Source organism: Bos mutus, chromosome 16 (assembly GCF_027580195.1).
Source record: "Bos mutus isolate GX-2022 chromosome 16, NWIPB_WYAK_1.1, whole genome shotgun sequence".
NCBI lineage: Eukaryota > Metazoa > Chordata > Mammalia > Artiodactyla > Bovidae > Bos > Bos mutus.
Window position 1 is genome coordinate 56,177,419 of NC_091632.1, and position 23,818 is coordinate 56,201,236.

The window sequence follows — 23,818 nt, forward strand, 5'->3', positions numbered from 1 at the left end:
GGCAACAGGGCTTTGTGATGAGCTCTGGTCTGAGTGAGGGGAAGAGGATTACAGGTTACAGAGAAAAACTAGAGTAAGAAGAGAATGGCTCCTGCCCTCAGACTCATGGAGGAGAAAACAGAACCTCCACTCAATAAGAATGATAATAAACATCCCAACTAACAGCCACTGAGCAAAGCAGGGAAGTGCCGTGTCTTCTGGGTGTGAGGACCGCTGGACACCATCAGAGCAGCGACTCTCAAACCCATTCTGGTGGTGGTACCCCAGGGGGGTACGATGTTCTATGAGGAACTGCTAGCCCATGAATGTGAAATGAAGCAATAATTTTGTACCAAAACTCAGATGACAATGGATGCCAGATTCTGGAAAAGATAAGTAGCAGCAGATGTCAAATTTTAAGATAACAGTTATGGAAGAAAACCTCAGAGTTGAGATAATTCTATCCAACTAACCTCGTCTGCTCTGAACATAAGGTGGACAGCCAGCCACTGTTCAGTGTTAAAGCCCACACATCAGGCCAGCTCCCAGAGGGCCAGGAACACAGAGCCAATTTTGAACAAAGAGAAAGATGGGTTTTCAAAAGAGAAGAGCAGCCAGGGAAAAGAGTGAGCCTGATGTACAGTCTATAGGAGGGGAGACATACAGACCAAGAAAGCAAAAGGCAGGCAGTAATAGCTCAGACAGGTGAGTGGGCCTTCATGACGAGTCAGCACTGGCATCGACAGGAGCCAATGAGACCTCTGCCACACACAGCCTTGCACTTGCCCAGCAAGGGTATATGAATCAAGCTGCCAGAGCTGATTGCCATAATAATACCATACTTTCATTAAAGTATGAATGGAGAACCTACTAAGGACAAGCAAGCTTTAGAGAAGTCATTCCATCTTCAAGTAGAACCACTGCAAAGGACAGCACTTTCAACAGAAATATTTTGGTCAGCGAATAAGCACCAGATAGACAACACAACATCACAAAAGCAGATACAACTGCTGTGAATCTTCATTATAAGATGACAAAGAGAGCACAGATGTATTGCACACAAACTCCCAAAGGAAAGGACAAACTCACAACTCTACGGGGTATTAAAATGGACAGCAGCAGCTCAGGGCCAACACACCTCAATATCATTCTACTGGAGTCCGCAGCCCTGTGGGAATCAGCAAGTAGCTCCCCAAAGGACTGGGCAAAACTACTGTGTCCAGGAGCCAAGCAGCCCCACTGTCCCACCTCCTCTCTGCGGGGCCTCCAGAGGCCTGAGTGAGAAGCTGATGCTGCAGACGCTGCCCCACAAGAAGCAAAGCTGCAATCACAGCACAGCATCAGCCACACTCCACTGATCCCCAGGGGTGAGATGAGGTAGTGACTGGATCACTCACAATCACATTGGATCCCATGAATGTTTTCACATTCATGGAAAACATCCAAGAATGGCAAACACAGGAGCTACCACCCTCCCCAGGACACCCGTGGGTCCCCATCCTTCCCGCCTCACAAAGGCCCCATGGCAGCCTCAGCTCCTCTCGCCAGGACTGGCACCTTACCTCCAAAGTTAGCCAGCCGCCCAATACGTGTAACTGGTACCTTCCGCTCACGAGCATGCTCACTGAGCTAGAGGGAGAAGAGAAGACCCTTCATGGCATCAGTGACCAGGAACAGGACCAACCTTCAGGGTCCATGCTGCCCCCCACAGCCCCTCTCCACCCCAAGGGCAGCACACTCCACCCACAAGAGGCCTCCGTGTGCCTGAAACTCCAGGCCACAGACCTGGACAGTGTCCCCAGAGGCTGCGCCTGACACAGCAGGACTGTGGGGACCACTCCAGCCCACCCCAGGGGCCTCCTGCACGCACTGCCTGCTTGTGGGGCTTGCTCTCAGGGCGAGCCTTGGCCTGCCGGGCTTTCTCAATGTCCTCAGCCGTGAGGCCTCCCATGGACGACTGGTCCTGGTGGTAGACCCTCTGCTGAAGGCCCGGGGCAGAGAATGGGTCTCTGGGACTTGCGAAGAGCCTCCCATTCACCCTGCCCAGAGGGGAGACGGCCTGGCCCAGGACCCCGCCTTCCCGAAAGGGTGCGCTGGCAACATAGGCAGGAGCCGGGCCCTCGCTGCCTGCGGTGTGAGCCCAGGGCGGAGGTGACTGCTCCGGGGAGGAGGCTGCAGAGACATCCGCAGAGGCGCTCTCGGCCCTCATCCCTGAGAAGTGGAATGCTCCTTCTGGGTCATCGAGGCTCTCGGAGTAATATTCTTCAGGCGTCTCCTGACCCTGCAGGAAACAAAAGCCGGCGTGAGAGGAGCAAGAGGGCAGCCAGGAGCAAATCCCTGTGTGCACCCTGTTCCACCCAGGACAGCACACCCTCCAGGGGGTTCTACTGTGTCACCCCATGGCCCGTTCTAGAGGTGAGCAGCAGCCTGGGATCCAGGAGGACCAGATTCCACACCAGCTCCCACCAGGGCTCCCACCCTGTGGGCCAGGCAAGCCAGTCGCACATGGCCCCAGCTGGATGCCCAGACCAGACCACGTGAGTGACCACCCGCCTGGAGTACGCGCCTCACCTGTAAATCCACACTAAGGAGAGGCTACCAGGGGCTTTGGAGAGGGTGAGCCAGGGCAAAAGATGGGGAAAGCTTTGCAAAGTAAAAGCGTGACCATTGACCAGCAGAGGGAAGGGCAGCACAAAGGTAGGCCCTCCCTGCCTCTCAAGGCCAGTGCCTTGCTGCATCTCTGCCAGTCAGCCTTGGTTGCCCCCTCAGGGGCTCTCGCCAGAGGGCTTGTCACAGCCAGGACCAGACCCGGCTCTTACAGGGGGTCACAGCGCAGGCGAGGAGGGTGATACACCAGGTTTCCCTGTTAACAGTTGCTGAGACTTGAGCTTCAGGCCTGGGGTCTTTCTACTTCTGAACCCCTAGTGGCCTGGCGAGTTCCTGACCCCTCTCTACCGCTTCCTTCTCTGAAAATAGGGCTCCCCCCAGTCACAGAGTTACGTGAGGCACAGACAGGGCCAAGAGAACAGTGCTGAGAAGGCTATAATTAGAACAGCACCAACTCCTGAAGTGAGGTCAGTGACCTGGATTCCCTGAATCCAGGATTCTCTGAAATGGATTCATCACACAGAGCATTGCCTGCAGATCCTGCAGAAACAGCAGCAGACCCCAAAGCCTTTTCACTCTCAGCTTGATAAGATACTGTGGAATCTAGACAGATAAGACATGCTCTCCAGTGGAAGAAAAGAGACAAGTTATCACTGTCCCTAAGTGAGAAACTGAGGCTGAGAGCTGAAGTAGCCTGGTAGTGGCCCACCAGGCAGAGCAAGCACCTGGAGCCAAGGCTGGCCCCACCGGCCACCCCAAGGCCACCTGACAGCACCTTCCTCAGAGAAGAAGTGAGCTGAATTTGGAATCAAGAGGCACCTCTCAAGGTGGCCAGGGAGGCCCTGGGAAGAGGGAGCCTGGGGCAGGGTCCCACGAGCCATGTAAGTCCTGTAACTCCCCTGCTGGCCACCAGCCCTGCGTCACCATGACCTGATTATGCAGCAGTCAAGGGACCTCAGCGTCTCAAGGGGACCAGAGTCAGTAAGTGTCTGCTGAATGAGTAAGTGAACAAACCCCCTAAGAAAGTAGAGGGAGAGCAGCTTCTGGGGTATCTGGCCCTCCACCCCTCCCAGTGTGTAGAGGAAAGTGGAGCACGCTGGAGACCACCGCGCAGGGCCTCCTTCCAGGCGGGGAACCATCACTCCCTCCTACTGCCGAGTGGCTGTGCCGGTGGATGCCCTGGTCTCCTCCCAGGACCAGGAACCGGCCTGTCCGAGGGGAGCCAGGGCTCCCTCGCCTCTCAGGGAAGCCTGCCCACACCTTCCTTACACGCTCCTCGCTCCCAGGAGGCCCAAGTGAGTCGGGCAACCTCACTTCGGGTGTTCCACATGCAAACGCCCAACAGGAAGGTGATGGCTCCTCACTAGCCAGGACACTGAGCGAGGCAGCCAGGGCACAGCCCCGCCTCAGCAGAGGGAGCTCGGGCAGAGACAGCGTGTGGAGAGGACACAGGATTCCGGGCCTGTCAATCAATGATCGCATCAGACTGCTGAGACTCAGCTTCCCCATCTGAAACAGGGGGTAAGCATCTGGGCCTGCAGCCTTCCCAAGACAACGGTGAGGCTCATAAGAGACCACAGGAGTGAAAACCTCTGCGAGGTGAAGGCGTCTGTGTAGAGAGAGACACGGTAGGACCTCAGAGGGCAGGAGGGGAGGCTGGCAATCCTAACCTAAGACTGGCCGGAGGCTGGCAGCCCAGAGCCTGGAGGAGTGTGCGTGTCCTTGTCTAGAAGGACAGGGCAGAAATGGAAGGGGAGCGGCAGTGGGGCTCCCTCACAGCACGGCTCCCAACGCACATGTGCCCAGGCACACGTGAGTGCACACACGTCCATGCAAGCACACACAGACCCTCCCCACATCCTCAGACTGTCAGGAACGGGGTGTGGACCACGCGGGTGACGCCGCGGTGGGCGGCGCTCTGCCACAGCAACCCTGTTGACCACCACGACTCCAGGGCTCAATTCTGCTTACAGAAGAATTGGACAGTAAAGCGTCGAGGTCTCTGGACTCAGCACAAGACAACATGAGGGACGAGAGGGAGGCGGGAGGTGAGGCTGCTGCCCTGGAAAGCGGCAGGGCTCCCGAGTCAGCTCCCGGAGACCCCAGCCTGTGAAGGGGCAAAACGAAGCCCAGCCCCGCCAGGAGGGGTGGGGTGGGCGGCGGGGAGGGGCAAGGGATTCGAAGTCCCAGTTAGACCTGCTGACACTCGACTCTGTGACACTGATGCTGAGGCCTGACGTCCAACAAAATGTGCCCGCCCCACCCACCCACACATGGGAGACCTCGCGTCACTTTACAAAACTGACCCAACAAAGAAACACTAACAGAAACCAGAGGGACAGAGAGAAGGCGCTTTGATTATAAAGTACTTGTTTCCTTCAGAGAAGGAAGTGTATCTGGCCTTCCAGATACAGTGGAATCCTTCCAGCTGCCTCTCCTAAGGACACAGGGGACGATGAGTTTCATCTTTGTGGCTTTTTTTTAATTCCCAAAATTAAAAAGGCCTCTCTTCAGTACCCTGAGGACAGGCCCAGGAACTGAACCCAGGCCAGGCAGAGTGAACAGAGCAAGCCACAGGCAGCCCCCGGCGGGGCGGGGCCTGTCTCTCCCCTCTGCGCCCCATGCCTGGCACCAGTAGGCACAGGGTAAGTGCTGGTGAGTTACTGGTCAGAGACTTACTGGAGAGCACGCTGGGCTTCATGTTCCTGGGGTTCTTCCCAGCTCTGTGAAGCCTCGTATAACTGAAACTCCAGTCACATGGCGGCAGCCTCCCCCTCACACCCAGGACAGTGGGCTACGCTAAACATTGGGCTGTCTGGCCCTGGCCACAAGGAGACTGGCCATCCTGGAGGTGTCCTGGCTCACCCCCTGGTCTCACCAAGATCTCTAAGTCCAGCCCCCCGCCCACCGCCAAGCAGCCTCCTTACCTGCACCTGCCCAAAGACCATGCCGACCTGCTCTGTAGCAGTGGACTGCAGGGCCCTGACCGCCATGAGGAGCTCCCCGCTGAGGCCCAGGTGCTGCAGGTGGGTCTCCACGGCCGCCTGGGTCAGCTTGACAAAGCCTTTGATCAACATGATGGCGTCCCCCAACACGGCCGCCATCCTTCAGGGCTGGAAGAGAGTGGGGTGGGCCAAGTCAGGGTAGGGGCTCCATGCCCCACACAGGGTCACACTCACACGGACCACCTCTACCCCAAACTCTGGCTGTTTGGTTTTTCCAGTGACCTCCACTTCTGATTCGGGGAGAGAGAGAGAGGCAGGGAGGGTCCAGGGCTCAAGGCAGACTGGGTGGCTCCCCACGCTGCGGGGCGCTGAGCAGAGAGGGTCTGTGGAGTTGGGGCTGCGCACCGGGCCCATGTTTCCTCACCTCACGCCCACCCTGTGGCACAGGGTGAAGGGATTTGTCCAAAGCCGCTCAGCCACCAAGTGGCAGAACTAGGACTTGAACCTGGGAGCCCCTGATTTAGTTCATTGTTCTTCCCTCTGAACCAAGACTGTAGGCTGGGGAGGGAACACCTCTCTGCAGGGCTCTGGGGCCCCCAACCCCAACTCCTCAGCAGCTGTCTGTCCATGCCCAGCCACTCTTGCTCTGCCCTGAAGCCCCTGAAGACGCCCACCAAGGGACAACCACAATCCCTCCCCACACTCAGGCAATGCCCTTGGAAAATCCTAACCAGCATTAAAAACCAGCATTAAAAAACCACCAACATGATACAGGACATGGTGCGGGAACAATGCAGGCAGGACCCAGCCTGAAACCTGGGTCCCCTCCATGCGCATGCGGGCTATGCTGTCCTTTCTCCTGGGTCGCAGCATAAAATGTGTTTCTTTATGTCAGCAGTGAAGAAGTGGAAAGCCAGTGTACTCATGCCTCACAGGGTGGGGCGTGTGCTGGCACTCTCCCAGGCATTGCTCAAGACCTACCTGGGGCTGTGCTGCTGGGAAGGGTAAGATAAGTTAAAATGAAGTTGGGGGGGGAGGCGCTGAAGAAAAAACACAAAAAGCAAAGGAGCAGGAGACCCCAGGGTGGGCAGGAGCACTCTGGCCAGGGGGCAGGGAGGAGCTGGGATCTGCCAGGAGTCCCAGAGACAAGAGGATGTGAAGGTTCAGTGGGCAGGAGACCCACAGGAACAAACCTGGAAACAAACACAAGGAGGCTGAGAAGCACAGATACACCCTGGACACAGGGCTGGGCCAGCAAGAGGGAGGGGACCGTCCCAGAGACGCCTTCGGGATTCTCATCAGATTCATTAACAGAAGTGCAGACGGGAAGGCCAGGCGAGAGCACTGACAAGGATCTTAATCAGAACCCTCAGGATTTCAAAGACGCAGGCTCGCTCCTGGCTGCCCTTCATGGGGAAGCAGCCCGTCAGTCCAGAGACACCTGCAGGGATCCGCTTGGCTTCTAAGCATGGGCACAGCTACTTTTACTTAAAAGAAGAGAAGCCCACAAATGCACAGGAGCCTGGAAAGTTAAGATGACCCACCCAACCTGCCCTCAAAGACCCCTTCACCTTCATAGGAAGACAGTTCCAAGGCACTAGGCTGGGGTGCTTTCCACACTCCATCTCCTTTTAATCTTTATAAGCCACCTAATGACATGGATATTATTGCCCCCATTTCACAAAGGAGAAAACCAAAGTCAGAGGCATTAACGAACCGGCTAAGGCCATTCAGCTCCAAACACTCGGTCCACCGACCCCAAGGCACTCCCACAGGGAGGCACTGATTAGACACAAATGAACCTCCTGTACCCTAATCACAGCCAAGGAGGTTTCTGGAAGGTGACCATACCCTTGAGGGAGACGGGAACGAGGGGGGAAGCTAGCCCTGCCCATCACCCAGTGCTATTTCACACCCTGGGCTCCACTCTGGGCTCCTGCTCCTATGGCAATAAACAAGTGTGTGCCCCATAGACCAAATGTCCAGGACTGGGAAAAGATCACGTAATCAGAGCTCAAATGCAGCCGGTGCCAGCTCTCAACAGCGTCCCTGCCCACAGGCCCACCCCTGACACATTTCACTCACAAAGAGAGAAGTTTTGAAAGAGACATCAGGGACACGCAATGGCAGAGGCCAGGGGCCCAGCCCCCTCTGTTCAGAAGGACCCTTGCAGGCAGTCCCAGGACCATCCACCATACCCCACTGCTGCAGCAGTCCCCAGAAACAGATCTTCCCCTTGTTCACCTCTAAATCCAATCCAGATAACCAAGGCAGGAGACTCTCATAGGTCATGTGCATGCGTGCTAAGTCGCTTCAGTTGTGTCCGACTCTTTGGGACCCCATGGCCTATAGCCCGCCAGGCTCGTCTGTCCATGGGATTCTCCAGGCAAGAATATTAGAGTGGGTTGCCATGCCCTCCTCCAGGGGATCTTCCCGCATCTCCTGTGGCTCCTGCATTGCAGGCAGATTCTTTACCACTGAGCCACCAGGGAAGCACCTCACAGGCCACAAGCCTCGATAATTCCAAAACCTCACCTTGTCTGCTAACTGACAGACCTATTTAATTCTGTTTTTAGGCTTAAAACTAATTCTACTGAATTTCTCATCCAAGTTATCATAACCACGTAACTAAAGTTTTGCTAGAGCAAAGCTGATAAGTGGGTTTTTTGGCCAACTTCCCCTGCCTAGCTTGACGGGGGAGCTCACTGTGAAATGCCCAGGTGTGGTCCTGCACTCTGAAGAGGCAGGTCTGGAACCACCAGAGTCCAGTCCTCACTCTCTCGGTTCCTAAGTATGTCGGCTCTGAGCATAGTTCCCTGATGGGCCAGGATGACACCTACATTACAATGATGATTTTTTAAAAATTCAAAAGAGGAAAAAAAATGTTAAACTGACCGTTTTTTTTAAAATTAAATTCCTGCATTTGGGAAATATAAGTAATAACAATCTCCTTCAATATTTTCCTAACCGTATTTCATTAACTTTTAGTTCACATATTCCACTTTCAAAGTGGCAAATAAATATGTCATCTTTAAAAAGTACACATTAAAAATTAATTAGCTATGCCTTTCTTCTTGCCTGCATGGTTGAATCCTCATACCGGAGAATTTCCATGGGTGCCTGTCTCACCCTGGACAGCGAGTGCCATCATGGAGGAAGATTAGAGCCAGTTCCCTGGGAAGGCAGGTTCCATCCACATGGAAATGACATCATGGAAATACACCTTCCCACTACTGTGGGGCAATACCACCTCTTCTCACGTTAACAGATGCTGTTCATAAATAGTCTGGCCTCGTGAACAGATTCACAGGTGGATGCATATTTCAAAATCACAGCCCAGGCCAGCCCCCTTGAGGATTATTCATCTAATGTGCAGGGACCACTGCCCCCAAACCTCCCCACATGCTGCTCTGCTGTGTACAAAGTGAAACGTTCAAACCTTAGTCAACACCGGGTATTTTTTGACAAAGGAATGTCTACCCTCAAGGAGCAGGGATGGGAAGGTGGACAACTGCCAGAGGAAATACCTTTCCAGAACTGTGTTCACCTTCTGATTTTCAAAAACTGGCTCTCATAAATCCTACTTTTAATACACCAGAACCCCAACATGACTCAGAATTCAGCTATCCTGAATGTTGGTGCAAAACCCCTGCAGGAATGCACAGGCACCAGGCACTCAGCTACACCAGCAGGCATTTTCATCAGGATCTTAGATAAATAAAATCAAAAGCCCCGAAAGTACATTAACCACAAGATTCAAATCTTATCCTCATCATGATTTCAGCTACAAGTATTAGAGCCCTCACCCCAGCCTGCTTCACCCTGCTGGTTCTTAAATGGGTTTTGGGGACCTTGCTGGGGAACAATACAGGGATAAAGGGTATTTTCAGGCTCCTCACCCACTTGGCACCATGCACCCCAGACAACCTGGGCGCTTCCCACTCTCCTCTGAGCGAACACCAGTGAATATAGCAGTGGGGGTGGAGGACGGGCACTCACAATCAGGGGCGCCCACCAAGGCACCCGCACCAAAATAGAGTCATTCGGTCTATTTTCTCAACACATTTCCCCCCTGGTGCTTTGGGCTAGTCTGTGCGGGTCCTGGGATGAACCTGCCCTTGGCCCCGGAGCTCACAGCTGTGGTGGCATGCACACACATCTATAATGGGCACAGCCACCACGGCGACAACCAGAGGCCAACTGAGACTAACACGCGAGGATCAGGTGCAAGGGAAGCAGCTGAACAGCAGCAAAGCCTGGGAGCCCAGACAGCCCAGCCACGGACACAGCGCACTGCTCACCTCCCCAGCAGGAGGGCGCTGCAGGCGGTTGGGGGCCGGAAGGGGGTCTCCAGGCCCCTTTTCCGGTCTAACATGCTAACGGGCTATAAAGGAAGTAAACAAAGTTGTTGTCTAGAGAGAAAGAACTGGAACAAATGCAGCTCACTACTCCCCAGGGGCAGACACTGAAAAAGAAGCACAGCCAGCGTCCCCTGACATGGGAATCCTCGGGCTCCAAGAGGAAATCTTCCTGCTGAACCTTCACTCTCTGACCTTCCCCATGAGCCTTCATTCACGTTGAAAAACAGATTCTGAGATCCTTTAGCTGGAAATTACCTGTAGTGTGAGAGCCTTCAAATCTAGCCTCCAGAACTGGGGGAAAAAAAAAAAAATCCACCCAAGTCATGCCTACCTGGCCAGTTACAGTAAGATGTATCAGCAGGACAATGAGCTGTGTTTTAGTCTTATGGACTCTGTGGGAGAGGGAGAGGGTGGGAAGATTTGGGAGAATGGCAATGAAACATGTAAAATATCATGTAGGAAACGAGTTGCCAGTCCAGGTTCGATGCATGATGCTGGATGCTTGGGGCTGGTGCACTGGGACGGCCCAGAGGGATGGTATGGGGAGGGAGGAGGGAGGAGGGTTCGGGATGGGGAACACATGTATACCTGTGGCGGATTCATTTTGATATTTGGCAAAACTAATACAATTATGTAAAGTTTAAAAATAAAATAAAATTGGAAGAATAAAAAAAAATAAAATAAAATAAAAAATAAATAAATGGGACTTCTCCGGCTGTCTAGTGGTTGGGGCTCAGCGCTTTCACTGCAGTGGCCTGGGTTCAAGCCCTGTTCGGGGAACTAAGATCTCACAAGCCTCATGGTGTATCTCCATGCGGGGATACATACCCCATGCGGGGATACAAAATACATACCTACATAAAACAGACAATCCTGACAAGCATTAAGCAAATAAAGCCACCATAAATTTTTCCATCAGGACCCACACGGGAGAATTTTATTTGGGGGGAGGGTTCCCACATGCATCCCCAAGCCCCTCCTTCACTGCCAGAATTCACAATCTGTCACTTGTCTCGTCTCACGAGGTGACAGAAAGCCAGGGACAGTGAATACATTTATTAAGCCACTGTTCAATCCCCTCTGTGAGTATGAAGTGTGACAAGACAGACCGGCTCCCATCCAAGGAAAGCCCCAGAGTGTGTCTCTCTAAAAGCGAGCACGCCCTCCTCTGATCTCTTCCCGTCCTGAGCTGGCCGGGAAGCCATGGGATGCCCGGTGTAAGGACCCCAAAGCAAGCTGCGCAGCAAGCCCTTTGTCTCGAGGAGTGTGTGTGAAGCTCACTGACAAGCCTTCCCGAGCAGGCTTCAAGCCTCGGCTGCTGCGTGCATGTCACCCAGTGGCCCAAGGACACATCCGGAACTGATTTCACTCCCCTTACCCGCCCACCCAGGCTCCCCATCCTGAGGACTGCGACCACCTCTCCTAATCCCCCCAGGGGCTCCCAGCTGGGCAACCACAGCAGCCCCTAACTGACCTTTCTGCCCCCCAACCCCCGCTATCTTGTGCAAGAATGCACATCTTTCCTTCTCACCACACCTCAGTGCAAACAGCACCTCTTTTGGGACGCTCTCCCCAACATGTCCCATCCCCAAAGCTCATCCACATCCCTCCATGGCTCCTTGTTCCATCCCCAGGTAGCAGTGACTGTGCTCTAAATCTCCTGTGGGTCCCACACACTGAGCTGTGAGCCAAAGGAGGGCACAGACCACACCTGTGGTCTCCCCTCCGTGTCTCCAGCAACTTGCACCACATTGACACAGAGCAGACAGAAATGAACTCAGCTGGCCGCCCCCCCCAAGATTTAAGAAAGCCTGCCATTTCTGGGACAGGCTCACACCTGCTTACAGCTTTCAATCTACATATGGACTCAAAGGTCTCCTAGGAGCCTTGTCTGAGGCAGAGGTCTCATACTTTAGGGGGCATCAGAAATCACCCAGGAGACTCGCTGAAATACAGCTTGCTGCTCCCCAACCCCAGGTTTCTGATTCTCTAGGTCTGAAATGGAACCTGTAAACCTACATTTCTAATAGAGTCCCACCTGCTGCTGCTGGTGGTCCTGGAAACTTACCTTAAGAATCCTGTCCTGGAAGAAGAGGCAAAAAGGAACCAAGGTGGCCCACACTCAAGGCCAGGCAGGAAGTCTAAAGAGAGACCCTTTCCTCAAAGCTTCTCCCTGCTACTCCCTAAAAGTCTGGCTTTGTCCCTAAGTGGAAACCTTCCACTGCCCCTTCCTTTCCCATTACTCTTCCTCAAGAAACTGAAAAAGGAGACAGCCACCAAAGGAATCTCAAGACTGCCACTTAGTGTTCCTGGGAAAAGACCGTTTAATGACCTCCAGGAGGCCCAGGATGGGGGCTCACAGGTGGCCAAGAGCAATCTTTTTTTACTTTGGGCATGAACAGTCCCAGTTTCTAGTCTGCATGGACACTGGAAAGTTCCTTTACATGCCTGAAATTTTTCCTTCTTGCTTTCCCTCTTAGAAAATGAAAATACCAGTGGACTGTTTCCTCCAAGGACTGATAAGAGTGTGTGTGTCAGAGAAAAGACTTAAACCTCTGAAGCCCAAATCCATGAACTTCTGTAGATGTGCCCTTCACTTCGGCCTTTAAAATCACACCCCGGGGGCCAATATCTCAGACCCGGAAGGCTCCTACCTAGTGAGGTCTGCCCTGAGGGCCCATTCATCAGCAGGTTCAGAAACATCCTAACACACATCAATTTTCAAAGCCAACTGAAAACAGGAAGAACCACCCAGGGGAAGAGACAGAGAAAAAGAGCCTGTGCCCCTCTCCAACCCCACCTCGTACCCACCCCTCCGCTGTCAGTCAGTCCCAGCCAGACCTGGTGAGTCAAGCTTCCACAATGGGGAACGGGCGACTAGGGTCATTCATGCCCGACAGCTACAAGCCACCTCTGGAATACCCCAAACCTGTGTGCCTACTACGAAGTCCCCTTTCCCTGTCGCCCTCCCAGGCCATCCTTTCTGGGAGATATCCAAGCATCCCTGTCAAACTGCATTTCCTTAACATTGAATGTGTGATAATTCAGCCACAAGAACATAAATTACAACACTCAGACTGGCTACATAAATAGTGGTCCACCCATAGATGGACTGCTGTGCAGCCACTTAAAATGACACCAAGAAAGGTATTTACTGGCAAATAAGAAAGTTTACTATATGTTCCCACATAGGAAGGAAGCAGCTTACACAACAATATTATCCTTTGTTTTGGAAGGACAGAAGGAGGAGGAAAGAAGTTTCAAAGAAGGGTGATGGGTGATAGCAAACATGCAAAACAGGTCTTCTCTGGGTGGTGGGGTGATACATTTCTTTTTACTTTCTTCATTTGCTTTATTTCCTAAAGTTTTTAACAAAGAACATACACTACTTCTGTAACAGAAAATAAGTTACAGAAAAAGAGTCTTCAATATCTATTGTTAAAATGAAAAATACAAGCAAGCACACAGAGGTGTGATTTAAAGCAACTATCCCACATCCCTCAAGTGTCTGTCCTGGGTGCGATGGGCAGAGGGCTGGAGGCAGATCAGAAAGCTATAAATAAGGCCTCTCCACACCCTTGTTTAGCCACTCTCCTTCATCAGAAGACAACTGCCCCTAACAGGCCACCAGGAAGATGGAACATGGCCATCCCTCTTTTGGGAAAGAAGCTCAACTGCCCTTCTCAGGAAGTGGTGAGAAAATCACTGGGCACAGGTAGGTCTAATGCTGGCCCTGTGTTAAAAGACAGAAACGATTAATGGGCACTTTCCCCCAAAACAGGATCCTAGTTTAGAATAATGTAGTAAGTGCAGTGATCACATTTTTCTGACCCAGAAGTTAAGAGATGTAATATGACTGGTGCCCTTCTAGATCAGGGGTCAGCAAACCATGGGGACAAATCCAGCCCTGCTGCCTGTTTTTTTAAATATGCATTTTACTGGAACACAAATGTTTTAAATAAGGATTTACTGGAACACAAATTACTGCTCATTCCTTTAGGTATTGTCAACAGCTCATTGATATGTATTACCTACAGCTGTTTGGGGTTTTGGGGTTTGATTTGGTTTTAAGCTATAACACCAAGTTGAGTAGTTGCAAGTGAGAACTATGGCTCACAAAGCTTAAAATATCCCCTTATCTGGTTCTTTCAGGGAAGTGTGTTGACCCCGATTCTAGGGCAACAGAGTAAAACATAACCTCAACTGTCCCAGGAAATTTGGAAAGGCCACTGGAGTTAGAGCAGTCCACCAGAGCTGGCACTGGGGTGAGCACACCTCAGCACAGCTCTGCTCCTGACCCCAAGAGATGGGCACCTTCCCAGGCATAGAGCTGCCCACTACCCAGAGGCCCCAGGCAGGGGCTGGACAGAGGGAGGGGCTCTGAGGTGACCACCTTTTACTGGCTCACCCAGAGCAGGATGATCTGAGAGCTGCTAATGAAGGGGTCAGGCCAGGGGTGAGGTGGGGTCAGATGCCGACTTCCTGTTCTCCTTCCTCCTGCCTTTCCCGAGGTTTTCAGCCATACAGCTGCCTCCTGCGTCCCCTCATCTCACATTAAAATGACAAGTGCACTGTCAGTCCACTGCTTGAGACCAGTCCTCCATTCCAGAACTTTCACCGTATCACTAACAGGAGCCCCCTCTGCCAGGCAAGCACCAGTGTGTGCCTGGGAGGGGAGAGGCAGGCAGACAGGATGCCCACTGCCGCTCCCACCCTCAGCCGCCCACCGAGCCCCCACTGCAGGACAGGGCAGCCTCCTGCCCTGGTCCAGGCTGCTCACCACAGACTCCACGTGGGGCTGAAGACACAGCCCTTGGCTGGCGCAGCAGAACTGTCCCCTGTAAGGAAAGAAGTTCATTTCTGGGCCTCAAGTTGTCTCCTACGCTAAGGACTTCATGTTCCTTCAAAAGCCATTTCCAGACTATTGGGATTTTTTTGGAAACCATTTAAAAAGTATAGACTCTTATGCTAACACACTCAAGGGCTTGTTGAATAGCGGGCACTCTGACATTCTCCAGTGAATTTCACTGGTTCCCCAAACATCTGAAGCAGAAGACCAGCATAATGTGATGTTAACTGTAGCTTCTATTTTTCACTCAGAGTTTATTATATGCCAGGCTGTGTGCTAAGTGTTCTATGTGTATTACCTCCCTTACTTTTCTTTCTTCCCTGACCAGGGATTGAACCCACAACCCCTGCATTAGAAGCTTGGAGTCTTAACCACTGGACTGCCAGGGAAGTCCCCTATGTCCATTGTACAGTGAAGGAACTAAGGTAGAGAGAGGTTAAGTGACTTGCCCAAAGTCACACAACAAGTCACACCACTTGCCCAAAGTCAAAATAAGAGCTAGAACTCGAATCTATCACGGCTCAGGAACCAGGCAACCATTTAACAGGTAAAAGGAGAAAACAAGCAAAAGAGTGATATCCTCAATGGCAAGCCTCCATTCTTCACCCTTTGGGAAATTAAGATATTCTTAGGACTCCCTGGTATGTTGCCCCAAAGTGGACACTGGGCTGGGGGCAGCGAGAGGGAATCGAAAAAGCAGCAGCAGGAGTAGTTCCAGCCTCTAATGACAATCCAGAGAGAAACTCAGGCCATGAATGGACCTGCACGGGCCCAGGGCTCCAGAGCACAGGTAGGTACCTCAGAGGGCCCCAGGTGACCTTTCCTCTTACTGGGGAGCAAATGTAACTGATTACAAACACCAACATGCCAAGCATGGGGTCCTGAGTGCAGTCTCACTGTCTGATTATAAACCAATGTATTCTGCTTAAAAGATTAAAAAAGATTTGGTCCAGGAAGTGATACTGATGAAGCAGTCAAGATGCTCTGGAGTTGGGCGCTCCCGGTTAAAATTCTGACTCTGCTGCTGACCTAAGTAGTCATTTAAGCTCAACTTTGCACCTCAGTTTCCCTCATCTGTTCTCAAGAGGAGTGGGTTAGATAATCCATATAATAGTACTTAGGACCCCGAATGCCTGGCACATACAGAAGGTGCTCAAAACCTGCCAGCTGATGATCATTATTATTAAGACCACACAGACACCCTGGAATGAGGTCTGGACTTGGTGAGACCAGGGCGAGCATGAATGAGACCAGTGTGGACAACCCTCTTACTGATTTACACTCCCAGCAGCCGGGCCGGGTACAGTACCAGATGTGACTCAGGGAGGGCAGACTCACCCTCTCCTGGGGACCAGTGTGGCTTATATGGCTGTGGTGTGAGGCATTACTCAGGAAAGGCAGTCTGGCGTGCTGGCAGCCCGCATGCAGTGCCCAGGACAAGCAGGATAAAATTACCACTGGTAATCCTCAGCACGGTCGATGCCACTCTCAGAGAAGATAACTGCACGGGAGGCTTTCGCTAGGTATTTTCAGGGAGGGACAGTGCAGGGAAACCCCTCTGACGCCCACAAGTTCCCTGGCTCCATCCTACAGCCCATCTGCCGCCAGATTAATCCTCAAAGCCATTTGCATCACATTTCACCCTCGGCTCAAATGGCTCCTAGTTTTCTACAGAATAAGCCCCAAACTCCTGAGCCTGAAGGTGGAGGCTGAAGTCAGGACCCAGGCCTCCCATCCAATCTCTACGTACACCTATGTACCCCCACCACACACAGACACATACACGCACGCATGTACCTGCTCCTTCACCTGTGCACTTCACCTATGCACCCATCAGCCATGCAGACTGTATGCATGATGCCAGCCTCTGGGCCTGGGCATCAGCTCTGTGCGTGCGTGCACACACAAACGCATGCACACACACACACGCATGCACACACACACACACATGCGCACACATGCATGCGCACGCACACACACGCACCTGCTCCTTCACCTGTGCACTTCACCTATGCACCCATCAGCCATGCAGACTGTATGCATGATGCCAGTCTCTGGGCCTGAGCATCAGCTCTGTGCACGCGTGCACACACACACGCATGCGCACACACACACGCATGCGCACACATGCATGCGCACGCACACACACGCACCTGCTCCTTCACCTGTGCACTTCACCTATGCACCCATCAGCCATGCAGAATGTATGCATGATGCCAGCCTCTGGGCCTGAGCATCAGCTCTGTGCGCGAGTGCACACACACACGCATGCACACACACACGCATGCACGCACACACACGCATGCGCGCACACACACACGCACCTGCTCCTTCACCTGTGCATTTCACCTATGCACCCATCAGCCATGAAGACTGTCTGCATGATGCCAGCCTCTGGGCCTGGGCATCAGCTCTGCTCTGACCAGCCAGGATGCTCCAGGTCCCTGAACCTGCTTCCTATAACCTCACCTGAATACTAATGATGGCCTAAGTCCAATCTAAATAAGAGAGACAGAAGTACTTTGAAATGTACGAATATATTCAACATTCCTTGAATATATTCAAGGACATATGTCTAAATTGGGCCCTCATTTTTTCTCAGCTCTTCTGAATTTAACACTTTCCATTGATTGACCAATCCAGCTCTGGTCAGATTCTGCCCCATTTGTAAGTTACCTTTAGCACATAGAAGTCTTTTCAGTAACAAGCCTCTTGAGGGAGGCTCACATCTCATACACCTCTGACTCTTTCCACCCCCACTCCCCCCGACATTCACACAGACTGACCTTGACCACACAAACACCAGTGTCATCTGCACGGTCACACAGCGGTGAGGAAGGACCCTGGTGCTGTAGTTGAGGAGTTCCTCTTAAACTAAAATCAGGTATTTACGCGGTTGTGTTAAAATCTGGCCAAAATACTGCGGGTGGCTGTGGCCGGCTGAATGACGGCCACCCAGAAATGTTCACACAGATGAACACACATGTTCTAATCCCCAGAATCTGTGACTAAGTTATCTCATGTGGTGACAGGGACTTTGCAGGTGTGATGAATTAAAGAACTTGAGATGGAAGGGGCTATCCACCTGGGCCCAGTGTAATCAGGGGTCCTTACGAGAAAGGCAGGAGGATCCAAGTCAGAAGAGGGAGATGTGAGAGAGGCAGAGGCTGGAGCGATGCAGTTGTGGAGACAGAGACTCGGCCAAGGGAGGCAGGCGGCTCTCAGAAGCTGGAAAGAGGAGGGGAGCGGCTCTGTCCTTGGGCCCCCAGAGAGTCTGCTGACTCCTTGGTCTTAGCCAGGTGAGACCCACATCAGACTTCTGACCTCCAGAATATTAAGATAATCAATCTGTAGTGTTTTAAGTCCCTGAGTTTGTGGTCATTTCTTACAGCAACAATGGAAACTAATGTATGGCTATTTTTTAAAAGGTAGATTCCTGGGTTGGGAAGAAGGGCTGTATCCTAGAATAATTTCGAGATCATTCCTCTAAAATAACTTCGTGTGGTCACTCCACAAGCGGCACTGAGTGCTGGCTAGTGCCCGGTGCTGTGCTGGGTGCTGGCATGTCCCACGGGCCGCTTGAGACACATTCCTGCTCCCGATGACAGAGTCCTGCTTGCGTTCAGTATAAACATGCCCCACTTGTCCACCGGCCTCAGGTCAACACTGAGAACACCACGGAGCACCTGTGTTACACACCAGGCACTGCACAGCGTGGGGCCCCGCACCCTCCGAGTAAGAGCCCCCAGCCTCAAAACGCTGTCACCACTTATATTCTTAACCTTTTAAAACACGTTCACTGCAGATTAAACATTTCAATTAAATAATATTAATAATAAGAACAGCTAACAGTCATTATTCTCCTTATGCATGCGTCACTTTGTGCTGCTCCTAATCTTACAACCAGGGCTTCCCTGGTGGTTCAGATGGTAAAGAATCTGCCTGGAATGTGGGAGACCTGGGTTGGATCCCTGGGTCGGAAGGATCCCCTGGAGGAGGACATGACAACCCACTCCAGTATTCTTGCCTGGAGAATCCCATGGACAGAGGAGCCTGGTGGGCTACAGTCTATGGGGTCATCAAGACTCAGACATGACTGAGCGACCTTCACTTCACTTTCATCTCACAACAACCCTGTACAGAATTACGGTCTCGACTTGCTGATGAGGCAGAGCTCCACACGGTAAAGAGAACTCGTCCCAACACTCTCAAGAGCTGGCCAATCTACACCTGCCTGACCCCTGGCTCCCTCAGCCCTTTCCTCTTGTGGCCTAGGAAGTGAGAGCAAATAAGAAAACTTCACCCCAGTCAGAAACATGTTTCTAAATCAGTAGTCACTCTCCTGGAAACACAGCAAGATTCACGCCTTGGAAAGTGTCCAACTGGTTGCAGAAAATTATGAGTCATAAAAATCCAGGAGCTGGCTGGGCTCTCAAGGGCCACCTGGCCAAACTGCCTTACTGGAAAGTTCCTCAGCTAAGACTGAGAGTGTCAGGCTTCTCAGCACCAGCAATCCCACCCTGGTTCTATCTCAGACACAGTGGGAGAAAGAGGCAGGAGCCTCACACTGGGTCCACGCTGGGTATGCGCTCCACTGGGTATGTGGCCCCAGTCCTACCATGTACCAACCTTTATCAGCAGCACCTCCAAACACCACATGCAGGCCAGGCACAGACACTTATGCACATCACTGGTGTAAAGGTTAAATTAATGACTCCTGCCACGGAGAGCCGATGCAACCCTTTGGCACTATGTGCTCAGTCGCTCAGTTGTGTCCGACTCTTTGCGACCCCATGGACTGTAGCTCACCAGGCTTCTCTGCCCATGGCGATTCTCCAGGCAAGAGTACTGGAGTGGTGTGCCATGCCCTCCTCCAGGGGATCTTCCCAACCCAGGGATCGAACCCAGAGCTCCTGTATTGCGGGCGGATTCTTTACCATCTGAGCCACCAGGGAAGTGTACACAAAACCCCAATAGTTTTTAAAACCAGTGAGTTAACCTACAAAGGACAACTCCAGACAAATGACTGTAGGCAGGAAGAGAATGAGAAAAGGACAGACAGAGGGCGAGGCAGCTGCCTCCTCGCTGACCTCCACTCTTCTTTGCTGGAAGAACTAAGGCCTGGCCCTCAAGGTTCTTCACTGTGGACCACAAGACATCTTTCCAGTGCTTATTTCCCACTATCTCCCCCACACCAGGGCTTCAGCCAGAATGGCTCATCCTCAACACACACACAGACATACCCCCACCCCACACACACACACACTCACACGTCTTCCTGCTTCCACATGCTGCCTCTGCCTCCCCCAGAACACCCTTTCCTCTACCAAAGTCCTACTCATCCTCATGAAACATTAAGACGCTCCACAGCAGTCCCCTGCTCCATCCTAAAGCCACCTCTCTTCCTCTAAAGTCCCTCTTGCCATGCCCTGTATGACTCTTGGTGTATCCATCCCATCTCCCGGGGTTGCATGGTGCCTTCCTGGAGAGGGGACTCTCTTACCCAGACCCTGACTCCTGCTGAGGGCTGGCACTTCACTACACCCTCACCAGGAGTGTCATACCCACGGGCACCCAGGGGCTCCCCAGCTTCCCAAGCTCCATCTTTTGAACCCACAACTCAAGTGACACCAGGGATGCTCAGCACCTGGGAAACGCTTTCTGTCCACAATCTCTGTGAACCACCTCAATGCAGAGGCATGGACACAGCAGTGGGATCAGCACCCCAGTGTTTTAACAGGCAGAAGAGGGGGAAACCGAGGAAGAACAACGTTCATAAGGGGACACTTGGGAGCCTGCTCCCATGCTCATGCAGACACGGGGAGCGAGTGGTGTGGTCCACCCAGGATACCCTATTCGGCCCCACTCCCTCCTTAGAAGAAGAGTGGGAGGGAAGACGGAAAAGAGAGCAGGTCTGGCCCACTAACAGTGCGTTCATGTGGGCTGCAACAGGGGCATAGCAGGCGTGACCCATACGTGGTACCCAGCCCTCAGCTTTACCAAACGTTGGCTATAAACACAGCAGGGAGCAAGAGCCACAAACTGCTTTTTTGATCTCACACAGATGGGAGATGTTTGCTCCAGAATCTGTCAAACAGTAACCACTTGTGGGTCACAGGGCAACCTATTCTTACCTTCACCCTCCCCTGAGCCAGGCCTGGTGCCAAACAGAGAAAATGTGCCAGGCAGAAAGCAAACCAGGCTTAACCCCAGGATCTGGGTTTAATGTAAAAGTTCTGTGTGTGAACAACCCCCAGGACCTCACATCTTGCCCAGCAGATGGCAGGAACCCTCTGGCTCCCGGTCCGCGAGGGCAGCCAGCCAGCCCCAGGTTCGAAGCCCACCCTGGGCACCAGCCACATGTGACAACGGGCCCTCCTGCTCTCCCTTGGGCTGAGCTTCCTCGTTTCCTCACATATAAGAAGCTGAGACTGACCTAGATGACCTCAAGATTTGAGATTAGGTCATGGCCTTTTATCCCCTGAGCGGATCAGTATGACCCAGGGCTGTGCTAAAAATTGGGATTTAACAGGGTCTAGAGAGAATCACAGGCTTCCCAAGTGGCGTGAGTGGTAAAGAACTTGTTTGCCAATGCAGGAGGCATAAGAGACCTGAGTTTGATCCCGAAGTAGGGAAGATCCCCTGGAGGAGGGCATGGCTACCCACTCCAGTATTCTTGCCTAGAGAATCCCATGGACAGAGGAGCCTGGCAACTACAGTCCATGGGGTCACAAAGAATCGGAAATGACTGAAGCGACCTTGCACACACACACACACACAAAGATTTTCACACTCAAAAGAATCTAAGTACTAACTCTTCTAGACACTCTGTGAAAACAGCAAGCGTGTGTGTGTGGCAGGGGTGGGGTGGGATGGGGGGTACGGGGGTGGGCAGACTTGCTTCTCAGGGGTGGAGAGGTGGGGACCACAACCTCTTTCAGGCAACACCTCTGGGAAAGTCCAGTAGGAGGGGCAGGGAGCAGGGAAGGGATTTGGGCCCCTTCTCAGAGAACCAGGAAACACTTCCCTGCCCCACTTACACACACACACACACACACACACACCAGGAAACACTTTCCTGCCCCACTTACACACACACACACATACACACACCAGGAAACACTTTCCTGCCTCACTTACACACACACACACACACACACACACCCCCGCCTCCTGCCCTCCTCAGCAGCTGCCAGGAGCCTGACTTCCCCTTTGAGCACCACCCCAGGCCAGCCTCCCCTCTCACACCAAGCAGAGGGCCTCACTCACATCTAGCTGACCCCTTGCTTCCCTAAAACAGAGGCAATCAGCTGTGCTCGCCCTCAAGCCCTGGTCCAGGCCTCAGCCCTCCCCCGGCTTCCCTTATCTCCTATCTCCTCATCCTATCTCCTCCCCGCACTGCCATCCCGAAATTCTTCCCTCTCCCTCCTCCTCTAGGACCTTGTCTCTGACCTATTTTTTGTTTTGCCTTCACTCTCTCCTTCCACAAAAGCTTTCCCCCTCAAGCCCACAAACCTGCTCTCAGCTTTCATGCACCAAATATGAAAAAACCTCCTGTTGATTCCGTCTCTCCTTCCATCTCACCTCTGCCAACGTTCCAGGGACAGAGGGCACCTCCCGTCTTGTCCTTCCTCCTCCCTCAGCACAGGCTGTCTGGCCCAGACCCCAAGCTCTCCACCACCACCCCCCACACCATGACACTCACAATGGCTACCTGATGGCTCCATCCACCTAAGCCACCCCAACACCATCCTCCCCAGCCTTTCCCGCTGGCCCCACTCTCTCGGGAAATCTTGACCTGGGTTTCCGTCACTCTGTCAGCCCCTCAGCTCAGCTTCTTTCACCAGCTCCTCATCCTCACAGCACAGGTGTCCCCAGGCCTGGTCCCCAGCCTCTCCACCCGGCTCCCTACACTGTCCCCTGGGAACAGGCTTCAGCCTCCCCATGGGCTGGTGGCTCCCTCAGGCCTGTGCATGCCATTCCCAGCTGGGGCCGGGCAGGCCAACCCAACCACTGAATCAATTCTAGAACCAAACCAGTTATACATACATGACATCTCTCCCTCCAAGTCCTATGGACACCAATGAAGGGGTCCAGGGAACTGGGGGTGGGGGGAACGGAGCAGTTCTAGACCTTGACTGTGATAATGGTTACATGATTCTATGCATTTACCAAACCACCCAACTGCACACCAGAAAGTGTGAACCTACTGTATGCAAACTGTACCTTAATAACAAAAGAATACAGGGGAAAATCACACAAGGCACCTCGACCCCTTTGCTTCTAAAACGATCACCATCTTCCTTCCGCCAGTCCAGGTCCTCCTCCCCTGACCCTGTTTTCAGCAGTGACACCACCATCTACCCCAAACAGTGCTCCCCTCACTAGACATCTCAGCCCGGGTTAAGCAGTCACTTAAGAGATTCCACCTGCACAGAGTTATACTCTCTGGAATCTACGCTTTCATTCCACCTCCCCAAGGCCTGCCACCTGGGACTCAGGCCGCCCTCACTTCTTACAGGCCACCTCACTAGGCTCCCCTTCATCTACCCTGAGCCCTCCACCATAATCCAGTCCCCATTCTGCACAGTTTGCCTACTGAGTGCCCTCCCCTCCCCAGAGCGGCATCCACTTTTGCCCCTTCCTGCTCGGGCCTCAGCTTTGGATCCTTTCTCTCCCACAGAAACCCAGGCACCCTTCAGGCCGCAGCTCCTAGACCTCCCAGCACAGGAATCCACTTCGTTAGCCCTCTCCCAACAGAGCCAATAGCACTGCACCCTGGGTTCCCACAGCAGAAGGCCGCCCCCGCTCCCCACAGCCCCCGGTCCTGCACAGTCCGCCCAATACCCTCGGATACCCACGTCCACTGCACATATGCCACGGCACGGAGCCACCTCCCTCTCTGTCAGGGCCCCCCAGGCTGCAACTGAGCTGTGGGCGCTTTCCAGCCTGAACTATCAGCTGAAAAGTAGGAGGGCTAGGCCAAGCCTGCCTGGCCCCCTGACCCCACTGCTGAGATTAAATGCCACAACAGAAGTACTAGTGGACTATCCTAAATTCCTAAGGGTGATCGCACA

The 23,818-nt window shown here is 52.8% G+C and overlaps 1 protein-coding gene across 2 annotated transcripts in view; it reads right to left on the bottom strand.

The window, feature by feature from the left end:
- The window catches only part of COQ8A (coenzyme Q8A), a 47,214-nt gene that overhangs the window by 17,136 nt on the left and 6,260 nt on the right, over positions 1-23,818 (bottom strand). For both annotated transcript variants that reach the window (XM_070385393.1, XM_070385392.1), the window contains exons 2-4: positions 5,514-5,699; positions 1,850-2,260; positions 1,542-1,608 (exon numbers count right to left, since the gene is read on the bottom strand). In XM_070385393.1, the coding sequence (XP_070241494.1) occupies positions 1,542-1,608; positions 1,850-2,260; positions 5,514-5,690 (655 nt within the window). In that variant the 5' untranslated portion in view covers positions 5,691-5,699. The remainder of the gene's footprint in view (positions 1-1,541; positions 1,609-1,849; positions 2,261-5,513; positions 5,700-23,818) is intronic.